This window comes from Ammodytes marinus (assembly GCF_949987685.1).
Source record: "Ammodytes marinus genome assembly, chromosome: 15".
Classification (NCBI taxonomy): Eukaryota; Metazoa; Chordata; class Actinopteri; order Uranoscopiformes; family Ammodytidae; genus Ammodytes; species Ammodytes marinus.
The window spans coordinates 17,314,285-17,333,414 of NC_137219.1; the positions used below are offsets into that span (position 1 = coordinate 17,314,285).

The following is a 19,130-nucleotide window of genomic DNA, read 5'->3' on the forward strand; positions in this document are numbered from 1 at the left end:
GGCTTTGGAAAATTGATCAACAGTTTACCATTTTCTGACATTTTACAGACCAAAACACTAATCGATTAATAATCGATTAATCGAGAAAATAATCAATAGATTAATCGATTATCAAAATAATCGTTAGTTGCAGCCCTAAAAGTTATCACCACATGACTGACACACAATATGCCTTCTAAAAGCTCAATATGAATACAACCATATCTGATAAAAAGTTGGTGTTTTATTAATATCCACAGGAAATATATTTTGTAAGATTTGTAATAACCATGGTACAGTACAACAGTCTCTTATTTTTTTAAACATAGAAAAAAGCAGTATGATATGCAACATGATGACATCAACCATCGCACTGCTGAGAATGTCCAAGAAAAAAAGGCAAAAGACACTGTCCTATCAGCAACAGGCAAATAGGCTAGAGTTTGTTTTACACAAAACAAAAACAGAAACTATGATCCATTGACAGAAATTCCTCATTCTGACCAAAAATGCCATGTACTATGAATTTATTTAATTTTTTGCTCAACATGGCTCACAGACATACGTCACTTTGAAAAAGAAACTCCCCTGTCCAGGAGCTAATGGAATATGCTTCCCTTGGAGAATAATAAAAAAAAAAGAGGGAAGAGTATGTCTGAGTTGTCATACAGGCCACCACACCAGAAAATAACTGTTACTCTTCCAGGAGAAGTTTGGAAAGAGAACAGCTGGTTCCACTTGGATTCACTTAAATTCCATTCAGTTTCTAGCAGCTGAATTTAAACCACAGCCTTTTTTCAGTTCTCAAGTCCTGGCTGAGGCGAGAAGAAACAAAAAGAAATTCAGGGTGAGAGTGCGCTGGTACAAAAAGTGGCACAGGAGAGTTGCACGGGTTGGATGCAAGTTTTTTGAGGATGTGGTACATATAATCCCATTGTCAGACGGAGCTGAGCTTTACCAATCCTCTGACCGAGTCCTCGTGCAGTGAGTCCTGGCTGGCTGGGTTGTAGAAGCCCGCCTGCACAGTGTGGCTGTGACCCAGGGGGCTGCCGCACGGAAGCATACCCGGCGGCGAGGGCACTTCCTCTGGGGTGAGGAAGTGATGGTGGGCCAGCTGCTCCTGGAGGGGGTGGCCGTGGCAGTGCGAGTGGCTGTGTCCGTGGATGGGCAACATGTCGGCGGCTTCGTGGCAGCTGAGGCTGGGGGTGGACGTGGGAGGGGTGGGCTGGCCCAGGGGGAGAGAGGTGCACGGGACGCCCAGTCGGCCCTGTAGAGAGCCTCCGTTCTCGGGTGAGGTCGTCAGGATGACCGGCTCGCTGCTCTGCTGCTGCTGGAGGAGAGGCGTGGCAGCGGCCTGCAAAACGAATTTGGTGCTCTGAATGCACTGGTCTTGGTCACACTGAGAGAATGCGGCGGAATAGCAGGAGAAAAGAGAAGAATATGGGAGAGAAGGTGATAGATGTGGTAGTGGAGGTGAAGGATGGAAATAGAGAAAAAGAGTGTTTGGAAATGTAGGTGGAGTAGAGAGGAAGAAACATGCGGGAATCAAGGAAAACAGAACAGGAGAAGAGGTGATTGGATACGGGAGAGAAAAAAAGACAGATAAGAAAATGTTAGTACCCTTGTTAGAACGCATAGCCACACAAAAAAAACTGCACGTGCTTGTTTATCTGCCTCAATGAAACACTTTAGACAAATGTTGAAAACCCAGGGCTGTTAAGTCACAGCTTCATGGCCTATTGATCTGTGCTACTTTGCCTCAGAGTGGAAATCAAACGGCTAAAACTGGAGCAGAGTTAACTAGGTTGGGGACACGGGCGAGTCATCAATACCATACATTAGCTGCAGGGAGATTAGCCGTAACCCTGTGAGCCCTATCTCACCACAGAGCAAGCGTGTGTATTAAAGATAGGGCTGTGAATCTTTTGGAATCCCACGATTCGATTTGGATTCTTTGGGGGTCACGGTTCGATTCAAAATCGATTCCTGATTAAGAATTGATTTCTGGATTCAGTTAAAAAGGAGGATTTCAGGATCTACTCCGGTCCACTGGGTGCTAAGAGGCGTTGTGGCAAATTATGGCATGAAAGCAAATTAAAATCCATGTCTATCTTCATTTTATGTTTATTTTAATGTTTTTTATTAAAATCAAAATTTGCAAATTGTGAATCGATTTTTTCTTTCTTTCTCCAAGCCTAAATAAAGACCAGCTGAAATATCTAAGTTAATAAGCCTTATAAATATGATCTGATCTAAAACAGTTTGCCCCGGCGGACATGTCACCTTTCCATGACAATGTGACTGACCTAAAATGAGCAGATCACAGATGCCACTTAAACACACGTTGAGCTGCTGCGTGTGACAGTAGAGGAGAAGTGATCGTAAAGTGTTATCAGTCTTCTCTTATCAGCTGCACGTATTAACTGCTCTGCACTTATCACCTTTTACGAGCTTGGCCTCTATTCCAGGCTATTGAGAAGACTAATTCAAGCTAAGGTTACTGGACTGAAATGACACAGAAGCCTCTCTCATAGCCACTTTAGCACGGAGCTACATCATCAGCGGTGTGTTGTTGGATATGAGATAAAAGGGAGAAAGGAAAGAAAGATGGCCCTCTGTCCTTTTCTTTCTTCTTTCAGGCCCACATATTGTTTTATAAACAGTCAGAGCTAGACTGACTCAGCACCCTCAATCCCCCGCAGCAGAAAAGACACAAGCAGGATCTTCTAAGAACCATTTGTACATAGGCCGCTGATAGACTTACCTTGGATAGCAGATAGCAACTGAAGCAGCACTGAACACGTTTCGCTTGGCCAGCAATGACACAACAGGGATAAGAGAGTTTTTTCTTTATCTCACCAAAAATACCTCCATTACTTCATACATAATCACCTAAGTAACCAAGGTTTAAATGTTGATCTCTTGCCAACTAACAAAGAAACTAAGTTGGGCCTTTTCAGTGATAGTAACATCACAATCATTCATGCAGCCGACCGAAGTGAGTGCGGATGGTGCATCTGAAAGCAAGGCAGTCGGTTGCCAGTTTCCTCATCACTCACTGTGCAGTTACCAACAAGGAAATGGTGGTTGATCAAGTTGCGCTCTGAAGTGTGTATCGTATAAAAATAGCTCACAGCTCACAAAGGAAAAAGACAGTCAGAGTGGAAGAGGCACAGGAAGTATGAAAGACCTAAAATAGAAATATTCACATGGCCAAATGCAAATAGTGTGTTGTGATGTCAAAGAATACCCAAATAACAAAATATATTTTCCCACTAACATATTGGTATTTAGATATATATATATATATATATATATTGAAAGCAATTGTATATTGGAAAATATAATAAAAAAACATTCCTTTCACGTTCATCGCATTGGAGGCAAATATCTCTTAAACGTATAAATGTATCTATAACAATATGGCTGCAAATAAATTCAACTTCCAAATGGAGGTTTCATTGAAGTGAGACATATCACACACTGTTACCAAGGCAACCGCTTACAAGGCTTCTACATACTGGGCTGTCGCAGACAAAAGCACCGCAAAAACAAACCAGGCTTTCATTTTCCAACGAAGCGGTAGATAAAGAGACTTAAAGATGCTAACGTGTGCTGGGTTTACTTAGTCCTATGTGCCTTCACACCACCTCTACTCAAAAAGGACAGATCTGGGGAGAGGAAAGGTCATACTTCTTGTGTAAAGTTCCATTCTTTTTAGCCTTCAGGCGAATCAGATAGAGAAAGCTGACCAAATGATCAGTTGGTCTTGATAAAGGATGACCTGCGACCAGGGCTGAGCCATTTGGGGAAAATACTGTATGTGATTGTGACGTTTCTCACATATATTGGGATTGGATTTGTGATATCATTTCAGTTCAATAATCACTGTGTTTATAGATACCATGTCTTTAGCGAGGTATTGTGCTTTTTATCTCACGGTGTCTTCATGAGTCCTTTGCATAATGGAGTAACCGTGTCAAACAACTCTGAAACAGTTGTTTGGTATCTAGACTTGAGCTAGAGCATGACTACTTTTACTGGACGTTTTGGCCATGTACTGGTCATATAAATGTCTGTGGAGCAGTGTCATGTCCAGATTTAGTTGCGGTGTTGCCTTGTGATGTGGTGACTGTTCTATGACAGGCCGGCTTACACAATACACTTTTTGTTGAAATTGTCTTTAAATTGTCCCAACGTTACTTCAGGCCATTTCTTTCGGCACCAAGAATGTAACGCTTTCTTTGGGCATATTTTCATAAGTTGCAGCCTTTGCCCTTTGCAGTTTTTGCTTTGAAATGTGTTAGTTCTACAGCCTGTGAGCTGGAATGACATCTTTAAATCACTGTAGCCAGATGAGAGGCTAAACCAGCAGAGGTCAGCAAATACAGGGAACAAACCACTGTGAAAAATGTAGTGCATATTTTCTCTTTGATTCTTTAGGCTAAGAAATGTGTATGGATGCACACCTAATTTAATTTCACTTGACATGTCTATTGATGGGGTCCGTCAGTGTGGCCTTACATTTAAAAGGGTAAAATAACAGCATTAACAAAACTAAAATTGTTAAAACGTATGAAACAAGTATGAGCACTTTTCCACTGTCTCTTTGCCACCTATATCTCCCTCTCACACACTGTCTCCAAATAGCACTCACCCACACACACACCACTGTAGAACACAGACAAAAGTGACGGGAGACTGTTACTCAACGTGGTTTGAATGAGTCTCTAAAACCTACACAAGGAGGATGACACAATACTCCTTAAATGGACATATCTAGCTGCCAATCATGACCGCTACAGAAAACAGGTGGCAACAGTTATTTTCTGAATGCGTTAAGGGAATGTTCCTACATGGCTCACAGCCTGTTACCAAGTCGTCCACACAGTGTTCGATGTCTCAATGAGAAGTGTCAGGGCGAAGGTTTAGTTTGGACCAGAACAAGGAGACGACTGTGGCGACAGAGGGAAGGCACCAGTGAGAGACCAGTTTGGTAGCTAGAGTGTGAATAGGCCTTACATCTAGCCTGTAATGTGTGAGGTGTCACACAAACAGAACAACAGAAGACTTGTTGCTTCAGTTCAGGGCAACCAGAGGGGTCAGTGAGGTCAGTACGATGTCCGCATTCCAACACCAGCTCATTCTCTCTTAAGACCTCAAAAGATAGTTTAACATGACAGAGGATACCTGTTCAGCGACTGCGACTGATTAGGGCCCTTTGTTTTCCTCCTACAAGACTTGTATTACCGGTGTGATGAGGAAATGTTGCTCTTTCTAAAACAGCGTTCTGACTTGATGAGCAAACCCCTACGACAGGTGGATGACGAGTTAAATCATGCAGCGTCTGTTGCTACAGTTGACCTAAATTCACTGAAAACATGCGCGTGCAAAATTGAAAACATCCCAGACTCGCTCTCGACTTGCCATCCTTTTCAATCTAGTGGGATGAGGAGGAAGAGCGAGTGGGTTGGGCTTTCCCAGGTTCTGGATAGAGGGGAGGGAAAGTAGCAGTGTTTGGGATTCTTGGCAGCATATTGCCCAGATATAAAAAAGGCAGAGAATTTTAATTCAGCCGTTGTTTGACCATCTCCGACTAGGCCACGCTATGCAGGTCAGTCCTTTAAACCAGTAGCTAATGGTTACCATTACAAATCAGAAATGAAATAATACAAGCCACAATGTGTGTAGTTCTGCCTCAACTTGTGAGATCTCTGGGCCAACAAGTGGTGCAGCCAAGGAACTAAGGATTGTTAAATGTGAATTCAAGGTCATAATTCTTTGTATTTTTCATTAAATAACCCCCAGAATGTAACAGAATGTATGGGCTAGTAGTTATTGGTATAGTCATGTATCTATATTGTAGCTTACATTGTTAGTGGCAGAGTCCAGAGCAGGAAACAAGGAATTTGTCACAGACATGCCATCACCAAACTCAGTAATTTCCTGCATTTTTTTAAGTCAAATATTGCAGCCAGGGATTTCAAAGCAAAAGGAGGAGCAGCAAGGGAGGACCAAGCGTCAGATGAGTGTCTCACCATGTGGCTCTGCTGAGACGTGGTGGAGCCATACATAGAGATGCCATTGCTTGGTGGTGCCAGCTGCGGCGCGTCTGATTGGATAAAGCCCCGTCTGTCGATGAGACTGGTCAGAGAGAAAGAAAAGGAGGAAGAAAAGGTGATTGTTTAAGCTCATTCATTTACAATCATTACATAGTCAATGGGATAAGCCAGGAACAGCTTTAATAGTGCAGAGTGTCAAATAGATTTTTTTGAAGCACTTAAAGCCTTATTGTACTGTACAGATGTACAAATAAGATGGTCAACACACTTTGCAACAGCAGGCTCATACTGTATCTACAGCCTGGTTGAGTCAATGCTAGGAGGAAAGGATTAGCAGAGGACACATGACCTTGTGTGTCAATGATACCAGACAATAGTGACCATAGTGTGGAGGTAGATGCGTGCTGTATCATTGTGTACAAGCCTCACCATTTGTGCCTTTACATTTAAATATTCCACTCACTCACTCACACATCCATCCAGCCAACCAAACACATAAAATCACCACGTGTAATAAATCACCGAGGTCCTGCAGTGGAGCACTGGAGTGAATCATTGTTTTTGTCCCGTCGTTAATGCCGCAGAACTCCAGACACAGCTGGGTTACACAACAAGCTGCCGAACTCTTGGTATGAATATGCACGTGTGTGTGGTCATGGGCCAGATGTATGCGATAACGGCTTTAAGATAAAGGTTGATTTGACCTGGGACACTATCTACCAGACACACAGCTGAGGTGTTACATAACGTAAGCAGGGTAACTATTTAACAGAGTTTGTGTGTTGACAGTTTATTCCATTGGGACGGAGCTGGATTCAGGTGGGAATGTTTTGCTACCACCTACAGCAGCGGTTTTTTGTCGCTGCCTGGTAATGAATACCGGAAAGTCTGCAAATGCAGTAGAGGAAAGTAGGGAGGAAAAACGACAGAAGAGTATGTAGGCTGATGCATCAGAAAATGTGAGTCAGGATCTCCACAAGGGAGCACGCCTTTGTCTGTGTGTGTTTTTGTGTGCAAGTCTCAGCGGTGCCTGCATTGTCAGAGGCTAAGGTGAAACTTTCCTTTTCTTACTGGCGGACCCAGCTGTGCAATGCCTAAGGCCCCCCCCCCACACACACACACACACACGCGCACACACACGCGCACACACACACAGAGAACCAGATGGCCACCACCTGTACACTGACGACTCTCCTTTGCCACCCACTGCAATCATTTATAGTGACTTATAGCTTGTGTTGGCCACAGTACAGTAAAGCCAGATACACTGAGTGAATATTGTTTAAGTCTTCCATCGGTGCTCTTCTTAGACTTCATGAGACTGCATGTCTGTATAGATGCATATAGAAACTTAGACAACACTGCATGCATGTGCTAAACAAGAGTCTTTGTGTTTATTTAACTTTCCATTTGTAATTCCCAGTTGAATTAGTGCATATCAAAAGACAAAGTCAAAGGCTGCAAGTTCCAAAGGCTAAGAGAAGTTTGTGACGTCTTGACAGCGTCACTGAGAGTGTTGTATCTTTAACTACGACTGGCTGCCCAGTAAAGATAAAAGCAGATAGCAGGTATCTCAGTCCAGTGGGTTAGCGTGAACACGTTTCTGACCATGATGAAAGAAAAGAAAGAGCCGTGTATGAGAGACAGGCTGGGAGGGATTTGTGTTCTGACATTTAAAGTCACATGGACACCAGAATGGAGCTTTGGCCTTTATTTCGTTTCCACTCATGCAAACAGCAAAAGTGTGAAATCTAATATACATAGCCAACTTTGATCTTGGATTTGGTTAAAATAGGCTTGAAATCGTTTCGACTCTTGCAGTATCTTAGTAGCTATGTAAAGAGAAAAAGGCTGCAGGCAGGCTTATTTCAAAGAAGCTGCTCACATCAAAGGGAGTTTTGACTAACAGGGTTATTTTTTTGCCATTGGACAAATTGAAAAATTAAAACAAGGGGGTTTCTGTGACCTATTGCACTGAATTAAAAAAAATGACTGGATGGATTTTCTCATGGCAGTGAACGATAGCCATGATTGGAATTTATAAATGACCTCATAGAAACAGTCATGTGCATTGACACATGTCATACCTCGGTGGCAGGGGTCCACACAGCGCTGCACAGCAGTTGGTGAATATATTGCCATGGCTGTAGGGGTTATAGTTGTCTTTCCCTCTTTTAGAAGACCACGACCCTTTAATCTGGAGGAGACCACACAACATCACAGTTTCAAAATGATAGGTATAATTAATATAATATCTCAAGTCTCATATGAAGAAAATACATTGTAAAAAGGTTTTAGAATATAACCGTCATTGATGATATAAAAACAAGATGTTACAAAAAAATAAATACCTGAATTAAAAGCATTGTGACAACTTGTGAAACAAAAAAAATATATATACATTGTATGTTTTGAAAAATTCTCTTTTAATAATTAGTTAATCCAATTTTTTTTGTCAATTTTGAAAAACATAATTTTTTTGACATAATTTCTGTTAAAAGCTATTTAAAAAATGTTTTAACTGTGGCTTTAAAAAACACAACCCCTACCAACTGTGAGTAACAAATAGCTACTTCTAACCTGCACTGAAAAGTAACTCACACTTAACTGTCAATGTCACACAAATTTCAATTGATAACCATGAACAAGTCCACAAATATAATGTGAGTAGAAAGAAAGCTTCCATGACTTAAAGCCTTACTTCTTGTATACTACATAGGGCCTTTCTTGTGATTTTGCATTTTAAAGGGACAGTATATATGGTATACAGATACTCACATCTTCATTGGTGGTCTGGTTTGAGCTGATTAAGTAGGTATGGAAGCCTGAGAGGCCCACTATGGACCAGACAGAGAAGAAACACACCACCACCTCCAGCACAGTGACACAATCAAGTCAAGGAATAACTGCAACACACATTGACAAGAAATAGCACAAGATCTAACAGCTAGCATATTGACCTACAGCCTCTGGGCTATCCTCCACTTGCCAATAGTTCCCCACTTCCAAGTCACTAGTTCATTTGGCCGGGACTGCAGAACAATGCTGATTTTCTCTGCTCTACATAAGAGAACAAAAACCCAGTCACTGCCCAAGATGATCATCATTCTCTGAAAGAATTCATAAAGTAAGACCTATAAATACACAGATACTACAGATGCACTGTTTATTAGTATGACTCCCAGTGGGCACATTGAAAAATATAAATTGCTTGGTAGGTCAGTATAATAATACATACTCAAAGACTATGAGTCACTCTGTTAAACTGTGCTGTGTAAAAAAAAAAGAAAACTAACTATCACACTCCAATTTTCTCTCTCTTAACCTCACTCTTATTTTTCTCTCTTCCCAATCTCTTCCTCCTTAGCAAGGACAAAGCATGTCATCATTCACAAAGCACAAAGGACCGCGGCGATACTATCGACTGCAATTCCCCTTTATTAAAGTCCTGTAGGACACAGGCCGTTATCAGCTTGGCTTGGCACATTTTCTCTGCCAGAGAAACAGTTATCTCACTCGGCAAAGTGCAGAGAGTGAAAGAGAGAGAGAAACATTGTTATAGCATTATGCCCTGAACTTGATTCGTGGCTAAAAAATAGCGTTTGGCATCCCTTGAACTTGATACATTTTTAATTTAAGAAATTTGCTTTCTGATCAGTTATTTTCAAGTCGGTAAGCAAGGCTAGTTTTTTAGACTTGTTATCTTATCCTGAACCAAAATATACTTAAGGCAACTATCATAAATAGTCAACAGGTCAGGTGAGTGGTGTAGTGGTTAGAGCGCCCGCCCATATAGGCTTATTCATCAGAAGCAGCAGACCACAGGTTCAAATTTTGCCCATGGTCATTGTCTGCATGTCATTCCCCTCTCTGCCCCATTTCACCTCTGTCTCTCCAAACTGTCTAATAAAAGCATAAAAATGTCCCCCCCAAAAAAATCTAATAAAGGGTTATATAAAATAGTCAACAGGTCTCAAATACAATTTCAGTACATTATGTGACTGACTCCAACCTTTACTGCCTTGATCTACAGATAGAAGCTACGGTCAAGTGGTGTGAAACCAACCTTTTACTGACATGTCAAAGTAAAACATTGGGACTTGCTTTGGATTTACCACGGTCCACATGATTATCCCTGATGTTGTGTTGGGACAATAAGCTGATTTAAAGGGTACTTGTAACAGCTGTAGCTTAGGACGTCTTGACACACACACACCCACCCATCATCACACGGACAGACACACCCACTCTCATATCAAATCTCACTCACACGACATCTCTGGAGACAGGGTTCTGGGGTAAGTTAAGAGCCAGATGAAATCAAAGTCCGACTGATTCAAATCGACAGAGACAGATCCATTCTGCCCTACAGAATGACCTGCCTGGGTCCAAGCTGGCCAAGTTAATATAGGTCAAGTAATAATACAATTGAATCTAAGGGGAGCTGGCGATCAACAAACTATGGATAGATAAGTATACAGATTAAAACATGGAGAGACAGCATCAAGAGAGAACACAATGTAGACAATCACAGTTAAACGCACAGTCTGATTTCAGTGAAAGGATATCTGGCAGGACTATCTTTAAGTGCGTTGAGGAACCCGCTTCGATGGGAGCCTGTAAACAGAAAGACAGAGTTTCCATTAGAGAGCTATATAACTGGGTCCACCATTGTATACACACTACTATCTGACAAAGTGGTGCATATCAGCATTAAACAACAGCTGTTGATTGGGGGAACTTCTATCAGATACTGCGAACTAGACACTCTGGAGCCATTACTTGTTGCAGACCTTTTTCTTGGTTAAGGTCTAAAGTGTCAACATGACGAAGTGAGCGAGGCAGAGTGTGCCCAATTAAATTGGCAGTCCAATTTGACTTCCTAGTGTGAAGAGCAAGAGGACGGAACCAGAAGAAAGAAGGGAAATGAAGTGTTGGGCTGGCTATATGTGGCTGTTGGAGACTGCTCTGTGGCTTCAATAAGCTACACTGATCAATTTTGTTGCCTTTTAATGGCATATCTGCAAAAATAAACAGATGGCTTTAGTGCAAAGATACGTTTGTTTCGAATTATAGTTTCCATAATATATTAAACAATTATAATTGTTTTAAAGAGGAAATGAATGCCTTTTTGCTGTGATGCCTTTTTGCCTGACATTTAGAATCAGAACAGCATGGTTGGTTGCCATTAAAAAAGGGGGGAAAAGAGTAAATCAGCACTCCCATATTCTAGCAGATATTCTTGGCCCATATTTCTTTCTCAGTGTATTGTAACATTGGTCGATCATTTACACACACACACACACAAGTTGACTGCCGTCTCCCAGCTGGAAATAAGGAAACAAGCCAGATTGCTGCAGCTTCTCACAACGGCCACTTTCAACCTGCTGGTTCGAAGCACACTACTAGCTCAGCCAGGGGGGGAGAGAGAGAGAGAGAGAGTGTGTGTGTGTGTCTGTCTGTCCCATGTCCGAGCATATGTCCTTTTTTTCTTCTTTCCCCTCCAGCTACTTACGTATAATGATGTGTGTGATGACGAAGGAGAAGATGAAGATGGTGAGGAAGGAGAGTGAGAGGATGAACATGTAGAAGAAACGGTAGTTCCTCCTTCCCACGCAGTTCCCCACCCAGGGACAGTGGTGGTCAAAACGCTCTGCATGTGGAGAGAGAGAGAGAGAGAGAGAGAGAGAGAGAGAGAGAGAGAGAGAGAGGGGGAGAGAGTGAGAGAGAGAGAGAGAGAGAGAGAGAGAGAGGGGGAGAGAGTGAGAGAGAGAGAGAGAGAGAGAGAGAGAGAGGGGGAGAGAGTGAGAGAGAGAGAGAGAGAGAGAGAGAGAGAGAGAGAGAGAGAGAGAGAGAGAGAGAGAAAAAAAGTTCAGTTTGGATACAAGGAGTCCATTTGTCCTACAGTGAAATTGTAAAAATCCCACGGTAAACTGTGTTATGTACGCATCGCTTAGCAATCAGGTCGTCTAAGGTTTTCCTGATGCCCAATTGGTGAAACCAAGTATTAGAAAAATGTCCAGGTTACTTTAGTGCATGTAAACAAACACAACCGGTCAGAAGCTGTGGGAAATGGGGTGGGGGGGGGAGTGTCCCTCTGGGTCTTGACATAATAACATGAAAATTCTTCACATGCTGCAAACTGGCTATTTATATGAACAGGCTAATAAAGACTGTCTGTGAACTGAACATAGTGTTACTGTCACTGCCTCTTTCATCTGAATATCTGTATTGAGAAAGTGAGTAAAATGTTTGGAATTCAGAAATGCATGCGTCAAACAAACAAATCCAGAATGCCTATCTTTTAACTGACTTCTCCAAGAGTTTCCTCTAACTTCTTCTTAGGATGGTTACTTAAAAAGCCCCAACCCCACAGTCCATGTCTGCGTATGGAGGACTACTAGCTGTGCACGATAGAAGCAACTTTACCAATTAAGTCAGAGCCATTATTTGCTTCTTGAGGTAAAATGACCTGCTTGTGTCTTCATTAATCAATGTCTGGTTGAAGTGCGTCTGTGAAACGCAGCCTCTAGTCAGACAAGATGAAAGGGGACAGCTACTACTGGTCCAATCTGGTTATCACAGCCTGCCACAGTGGTATCTAAGATGGAATGAACAACAATGCTAGGAGAGAAATTACACTTTTGATGTTCCTCTGTATGTGTTCATACATGGCGGTTTTGTGAGGATGTGAGAAGACTGAGCCAGGAGTTTCACTCATGAAATGAATTCCATCCCTCTAATAGTTAACAATGACACAAGCATGTTTGCTGTTCTAAAGTTTCAGATTAAAAAAGGTCAGCAATTCTGGAGAATGCTTGTTGTAAAAATTACTTTAAAAAAAACAGTGAATATCTCCTCATGATCTGCTACCTGTCCATACTATGTGCATGTGGGGAAAAAAATCCACTGTTAGTTCACAGCCAAGGCTCTGTAAACAGCCATGTTGCTAGCTACAGTGAACCCTTTGTTGACATACCCCTTGTCGACATACCAGTTTATAGGGCCTATAGGCTGTAACACCAGATTTATTTTCAGCGCGCACACAGTACGACAGGTAGAGGACGTGAGGAGACATTCACCGATTGACAAAAAAGTGATTTGGACAAAAAGCATTCTTCAGAATTGCTCACTCCACCTATTTACGTTCAACCTCATGATCAGGAGGACGTAGAGCAGGGGTATTCAACTAAAATTCAAATAGGTCCAGTTAGAGAAAATGTCCTCAAGCAAAGGTCCGGAACATCATAATGTCTAACTTGCGTTATGATTCAGTGTGATATATAGTGAAGTAGCCTAGTAGTTGTATCAACGTCTGCATGTAATTAACAACTGACTGTCAGACCAAAATAGAAAGAACAATTCAAAAACATTTCAACAATATTTATTCTCACTTTTAAATAATTATAGATATATAATACTGAAGATATATGTATTTAAGTGACTCAACTGAAACTAATCTCTTCATAGAGAAGGGCTGCATTTAAAAATAAAATGGTGAAAATAAATATAATAATAATCTTAAAATAAAGATAAAATATATAATTCATTTTTGAAAAATTAAATAATTTTGAGAAATATTTTCAATGTATAATTTCTAAACTTCACTATACCTACTATGTTTGTTTAACATAGTAATCTCCCACTTTGTCTAATACTGGATTTTTATTTTGCAATTTTGAAAAGCTCTGAAAAAGTGACATGTCAGAAACTAAACCCCTGTAGGGGGGTCTGGGGGTTTCCCCCCCCAGTAATTTTTTTTTGTGTTTTTAGAATGTAATCGGAGCATTCTGGTGCATTCTGGGGAAAATAATAAAAGAAAAGGTCAACATTTAATATAGTTAAGATGAATAGAAAAATTAACAAAACAACATAACTTGCTAGCAGCCAGATAACTGGACTGAGGGACGGATGACCACTAGCTTTCGCTAATGTTAGTGGGGGCTACTGCCAAATATCTTGCTAAAAAATTAACCTGTATTTATAAATTCTGCCATTACTAAGAATATGTAAAACTTAAAATGTAGATAATTGAAACTACATACAAATTTTTTTTTAAAATAATGTTTTTCCTGTTGCTGTTGTGGGCAGTGATGCAGTGCTGCTGGCGATTGGTGATTATGTCAATCTTATGTCTGTGTCATTCACACATAGGTCTACATCAGGGTAATAGAGAGTCCACATGATTGCACCTTGATCGGTTTTCACCAGTCTTACAAAAGGGGAAAAAACCATAGATAGTAAATAATAGGAAAAAACTCAGCTGTTGATCGCTCGTTAACTCGCTCGCGACACACGGAGCCGGTGAGCGAGCGTGCAGAGAAAGCTGTCTCTCACTCTCCTCCCGCTGTCTTTCTCTCTCTAATTTGTCTGTGAGCCAGCCTGAGCCGGGAATGCACAGATTCGATTGGCTGCCTGAGTAGCAGGAGGCGGGATGGCTTAACTCGAAAGCATTTCCTGATTCGCTAAACCAGTACCGTAAAGTCTAGAAAAGCTGCGCCGGTCAAAATAGAAGCGCCCCGTCAAAATTTTAAATACTTAAATAATTGATTGACTACAGGTCCGGGTCCGTATAGGACGGCGTCTGGGTCCGGACCCGGACCGCGGTCCGCCTGTTAGTGACCCCCGACGTAGAGGGTGTGGTAGAGGACGCAGCCAATTGCTAAATGGCATCAGCCTTCCGATGATAGTTTTAAAATAAAACCAAAATCTTAAACAGCGACTCAGACAGTTTCCTAATCTTCTTATATATTCTAAATTATGTGCCAATATTCTTTTGATGTGTTTTATTGTTTACAATTGCTTACATAACGCGATCACCCCAAGATGGTTATTGAAGCTTCATCTAATCTAATCTAATCTAATCTAATCTAATCTAATGTCCTTTAATTAGGCACATCAGCAAACTAGACCTAAAATCAAATCACACAATCCCAACCCTTTGCCCACATAAACAAGCTACTAATATTTATGAATATTACAACTGGGATTCAAATACAAACAGTGAGTCCATCTTAGAAATCTGTACAGCAAATACTGCGAAGAGGGAAAAAAAGGGGATTTATGAGCTTCTTCTATCACTCACGGAGCGATATAACCCTCTTAAAAAGAAGTGACTACCATATTCCCATCCTCCACACACACCAGGGAGGCTCTATCCATTCTGGCTGATAACTTATTCAAGAGCTTGTTAGCCCCCCGGCGCTTACAGCACAGAGGGCAGAGAATGAGAGACAGAGAAGTGGAGAGACCAGGGTAGCGCGCGCACACACACACACACACACACACACTCACACAGCACTTTTCACTGAGGATGTGAAAAAGAAAAAAAAAACGGTTCCAGTTTCATGACCAGTCAATACTGATCATTACAGACTTCAAACAATCTCATTATATTCGCCGGTACTTTTCTCCTGCATATGATGCAATATTCTCTGCACTGTTATTCATACAGTCTATGAAGCTTCATAATGAACCCTGGACATGACTGGAGTCCACATTTTTACTTTGGGGATACGGATCCATGTTGGGTGGGGAGACCTGAAGCTTAGAGGGCAGACAGGAGCAAATGACACTCTTCACTCCGACCCACCTGCAGTATATGGACTGTCGAACTATGTGTCTTATTCTCATTATTCATATGCCTCCCATATGTGGCTCAACAACTATGATCTAAACCTCGTACCAAATCCAATATACTCAAGGATTTGGATTTATAGGATCACACTGGTCTGAGTCCACGTTTGGTTCCGGAAAAAAAGCCTTAAAAGCGTCTCCTGTGAACACATTGGATTAAATCTGTCACTTATTGTGTTTCATGAGCTGGATATTTAAAAAAGGGGTTTATGTAAAAAAATGTTAATCAAAAGTGAGCCGCGCTTCTCTTAAAATGTGCAAAAAAAAAACAAAAAAAACACCGTTGTGTATCGACATACAAGGCTCAGTTTGTGAAAATGACTGCACACCCATCTTTTCGGCCTAGCTGCCAGTCTGTCTTCCTTCCTTCCCTCCTGCCCACGTGCATCTGCCGCATGTGATTACCACCCACCTTCTCTTTTTTCCCCCTGTGTTTACTACTTCCTCATCTTTGTCTCTCAGGGTTTTCAGTCAGTCCCACTTCTGACATGGAAACACACATTCAAAGATGAAGGAGTTGTGTCTGAGCGAGTGAGCAGCACAAAACCCTCTGATGAGAGCTATTAAAAAAGACACACAAGTCTCTGAATCTCTGTCTTTTAGTCATGTCCTAGCTGTGCCCTTCACTTCGTCTCCAGAGATGAATGATTTTGGTTTTAAAGAGCAGCTAAAGTCGACTGTTATGCTGCCGTTTTACTTTACGTTGTTCTCATCACTATTCTGTGCCTCTCCTCTTTGTGGATGCCAACTCCTTGAAGCATATGTGCTGTATATTCCCTGTAGATATTTAGCTTGGCTTGTATTCTCACAGATGCAGTTTTTGGTAAACATGATATGTCCAACTGAATTGTGATTGTGTGTTTATATGAGTGGGTAACAGAGGGGGATGGAGAGGAAGATATGCAAGTTTTTTTTCAACCAATGTTGTTATAAAACAAAAATCGACATAACAAATGTGACTTTCTCGAATAGCTTAGGCGAGGCAGCAGCCTACCCTGTTCATCTGATATATCGAGCCTCTATTAAGACACATACATAATAAATGGGTGAAAGTTAAATAAACCACAAACTGGGCTGAGGAGGGTTTGACCTGGACTGTGTTCATCAACCAATATCCACCTACTGCTAAAAGGAAAATATCAGCCAGGCAGAAAAAATTTGCATCCGGAGAATGTCATTTTCACTCACCCACACAGTTGTCACAGAGGCTGCAGTGGGAGGCACGTGGTGGTCTGAAGATCTTGCAGGTGAAGCAGTACTTCAGCTTGACTGTCTGGCCATTGATCACCACTTCCTTAGTCCTGGGAGGAGGCCTGTAGCCGGTACTGCCGTTAGCCACGTCTTGGGAAAATCAAGAGAGAGAGAGAGATAAGATAAAGAGTCAAACTAGTCAAAACATCAACACTGTACCACTGCAGTGTCCTCTCAAGAGTTTGACTACAAGCTACAATAGGAATAACTCCATGTTGAACATACCTACTGGTCGGAATAATCTCACCGTACATACAGTGATTTTAGGCAATAATCTCTTTCCATATGACTTTAATAACTTCATACTTGAATCATTATTTCTTTAACACAATGGACGTGTAACAATCATCCACTTAAGAGACACTAATAACTAGGTGTAGACAGCACTTTTCTTTTTTTTTTGTAAGATGAACCAGTAGTATCAACTCGATTTCACTGTATGGGAGCAATGTGCTGAGGTTGTCTGGTTTAATTCTTCTTGACATTGATTAATTTCAACTATTGGGAAATGAAAAAACTCGACTGATCTGCATTCATCTTGGGCTGTGATGAAGCTACACGTACCCGGCTATCAGTAGTTTAAAAAGGGCTTGAACAATGACAACCCACACAGCTCATTATATTTAATTATCCCAACCGGTTTAGCTCTTCTCATTAGCTATACAGATTCTGCTGCAGTGTGATGACAATCTTGCCAACCAGATCTTTTGCTGTTGATAACGCCTTAAGTCAGATGTGAGCGTGACTTACATTTAGGGCTGGCCCGAATTATTCGAATATCCGAGTATTCGTTTGTTAAATTAGTATTCGGAGCTCAATTCAGTATTCTGGATATTCGTGTTTCTTTTTTTGTTTGTTTTTGCAAAGGTAGCTCAAACTGCAGTATATTTTGTCAGCAAATAATATTTGGATATACAAGTTATAAAACAATTGTAAAATACAAATTAGACGTTAATTTAAAATATATTATCGAATTATTTGAACTTTGACCTAGTTGGCAGTTGCCCTTTCAAAGCGCAACCAGTGATATCAGCTGTAGTAGGCTACGTGATGTTACCAGAGTGAGGCAAACTAAAAGCGGCACCAAGCACAGGAGGGAGAGGGAGATGGAGGAAGAATAGATTGTGTTCCTAATAACTCTATAGGCTACCACAACATTAGCGCGATTTCGGAAGGAAATGTAATGCTTGACGTAATGCTAACGTTAGCTTAGCTCAGCTGTTTGTTTACATTCAGCCATGCTATTCAGCCATCATCAACCGTGACTTGCTTGCATCATGGGAATAGGCGGTCAATAATGGATATAATATGGACACAAAAGACGATCAATATTGGATCTTTGTATGGATTTATAAATCGCCGAAAAGATGCACCTTCCTGGATGAATTGATAAGCTCCTGTACGGTTACGATGGTGCAGAGGACAGCTGATTTGGAACGGAAAAACAGCTGTTTGCCTCCACAGGGAAAAAGTAAGGAACTCCGACTTTACTACCGTTCGAAAGTTATTAAAGCATCAACAAACTACGCAGCTTGCTGTCTCGGCTCACACACTCGGTTTCAGTGAGTACATGGCATGCATTATTAATGTTGGTTTGATGGTGTGTTTTTCTGGAACGAATATCCGAATATTCGCTCGGAAAAACCAACGAATACTCGAAGCCTGAAAAATGGCATTCGGGCCAGCCCTACTTACATTGTAACCTAGTTCAGTTAATACACTCAACAAAAATATAAACGCAACACTTTTGTTTTTGCTCCCATTTTTCATGAGATGGACTTAAAGATCTAAAATTCATTCCAGATACACAATATTACCATTTCTCTCAAACATTGTTCACAAATCTGACTAAAAGTGTGATAGTGAGCACTTCTGCTTTGCTGAGATAATCCATCCCACCTCACAGGTGTGCCACATCAAGATGCTGATCTGACATCATGATTAGTGCACAGGTGTGCCTTAGACTGTCCACAATAAAAGGCCACTCTGAAATGTGCATTTTTTTGCTTTATTGGGGGTCTGGGGACTCAGAACCAGTCAGTATCTGGTGTGACCACCATTTGCCTCATGCAGTGCAACACATCTTCTTCGCATAGAGTTTATCAGATTGTCAATTGTGGCCTGTGGAATGTTGGTCCACTCCTCTTCAATGGCTGTGCGAAGTTGCTGGATATTAGTGGGAAGTGGTGCACGCTGTCGTAT

The 19,130-nt window shown here is 41.3% G+C and overlaps 1 protein-coding gene across 3 annotated transcripts in view; it reads right to left on the bottom strand.

Annotated features, from left to right (window-relative positions):
- Positions 1–209: 209 nt before the first annotated feature.
- The window catches only part of zdhhc14 (zDHHC palmitoyltransferase 14), a 46,109-nt gene continuing 27,188 nt past the window's right edge, over positions 210–19,130 (bottom strand). For 2 of the 3 annotated variants that reach the window (XM_080042679.1, XM_080042678.1), the window contains exons 4-10: positions 16,866–17,018; positions 11,557–11,694; positions 10,610–10,658; positions 8,820–8,922; positions 8,129–8,238; positions 6,018–6,123; positions 210–1,378 (exon numbers count right to left, since the gene is read on the bottom strand). In XM_080042679.1, coding sequence (XP_079898805.1) covers positions 917–1,378; positions 6,018–6,123; positions 8,129–8,238; positions 8,820–8,922; positions 10,610–10,658; positions 11,557–11,694; positions 16,866–17,018 — 1,121 coding nt within the window. In that variant the 3' untranslated portion in view covers positions 210–916. The remainder of the gene's footprint in view (positions 1,379–6,017; positions 6,124–8,128; positions 8,239–8,819; positions 8,923–10,609; positions 10,659–11,556; positions 11,695–16,865; positions 17,019–19,130) is intronic. The other variant, XM_080042680.1, reaches the window with a different exon arrangement.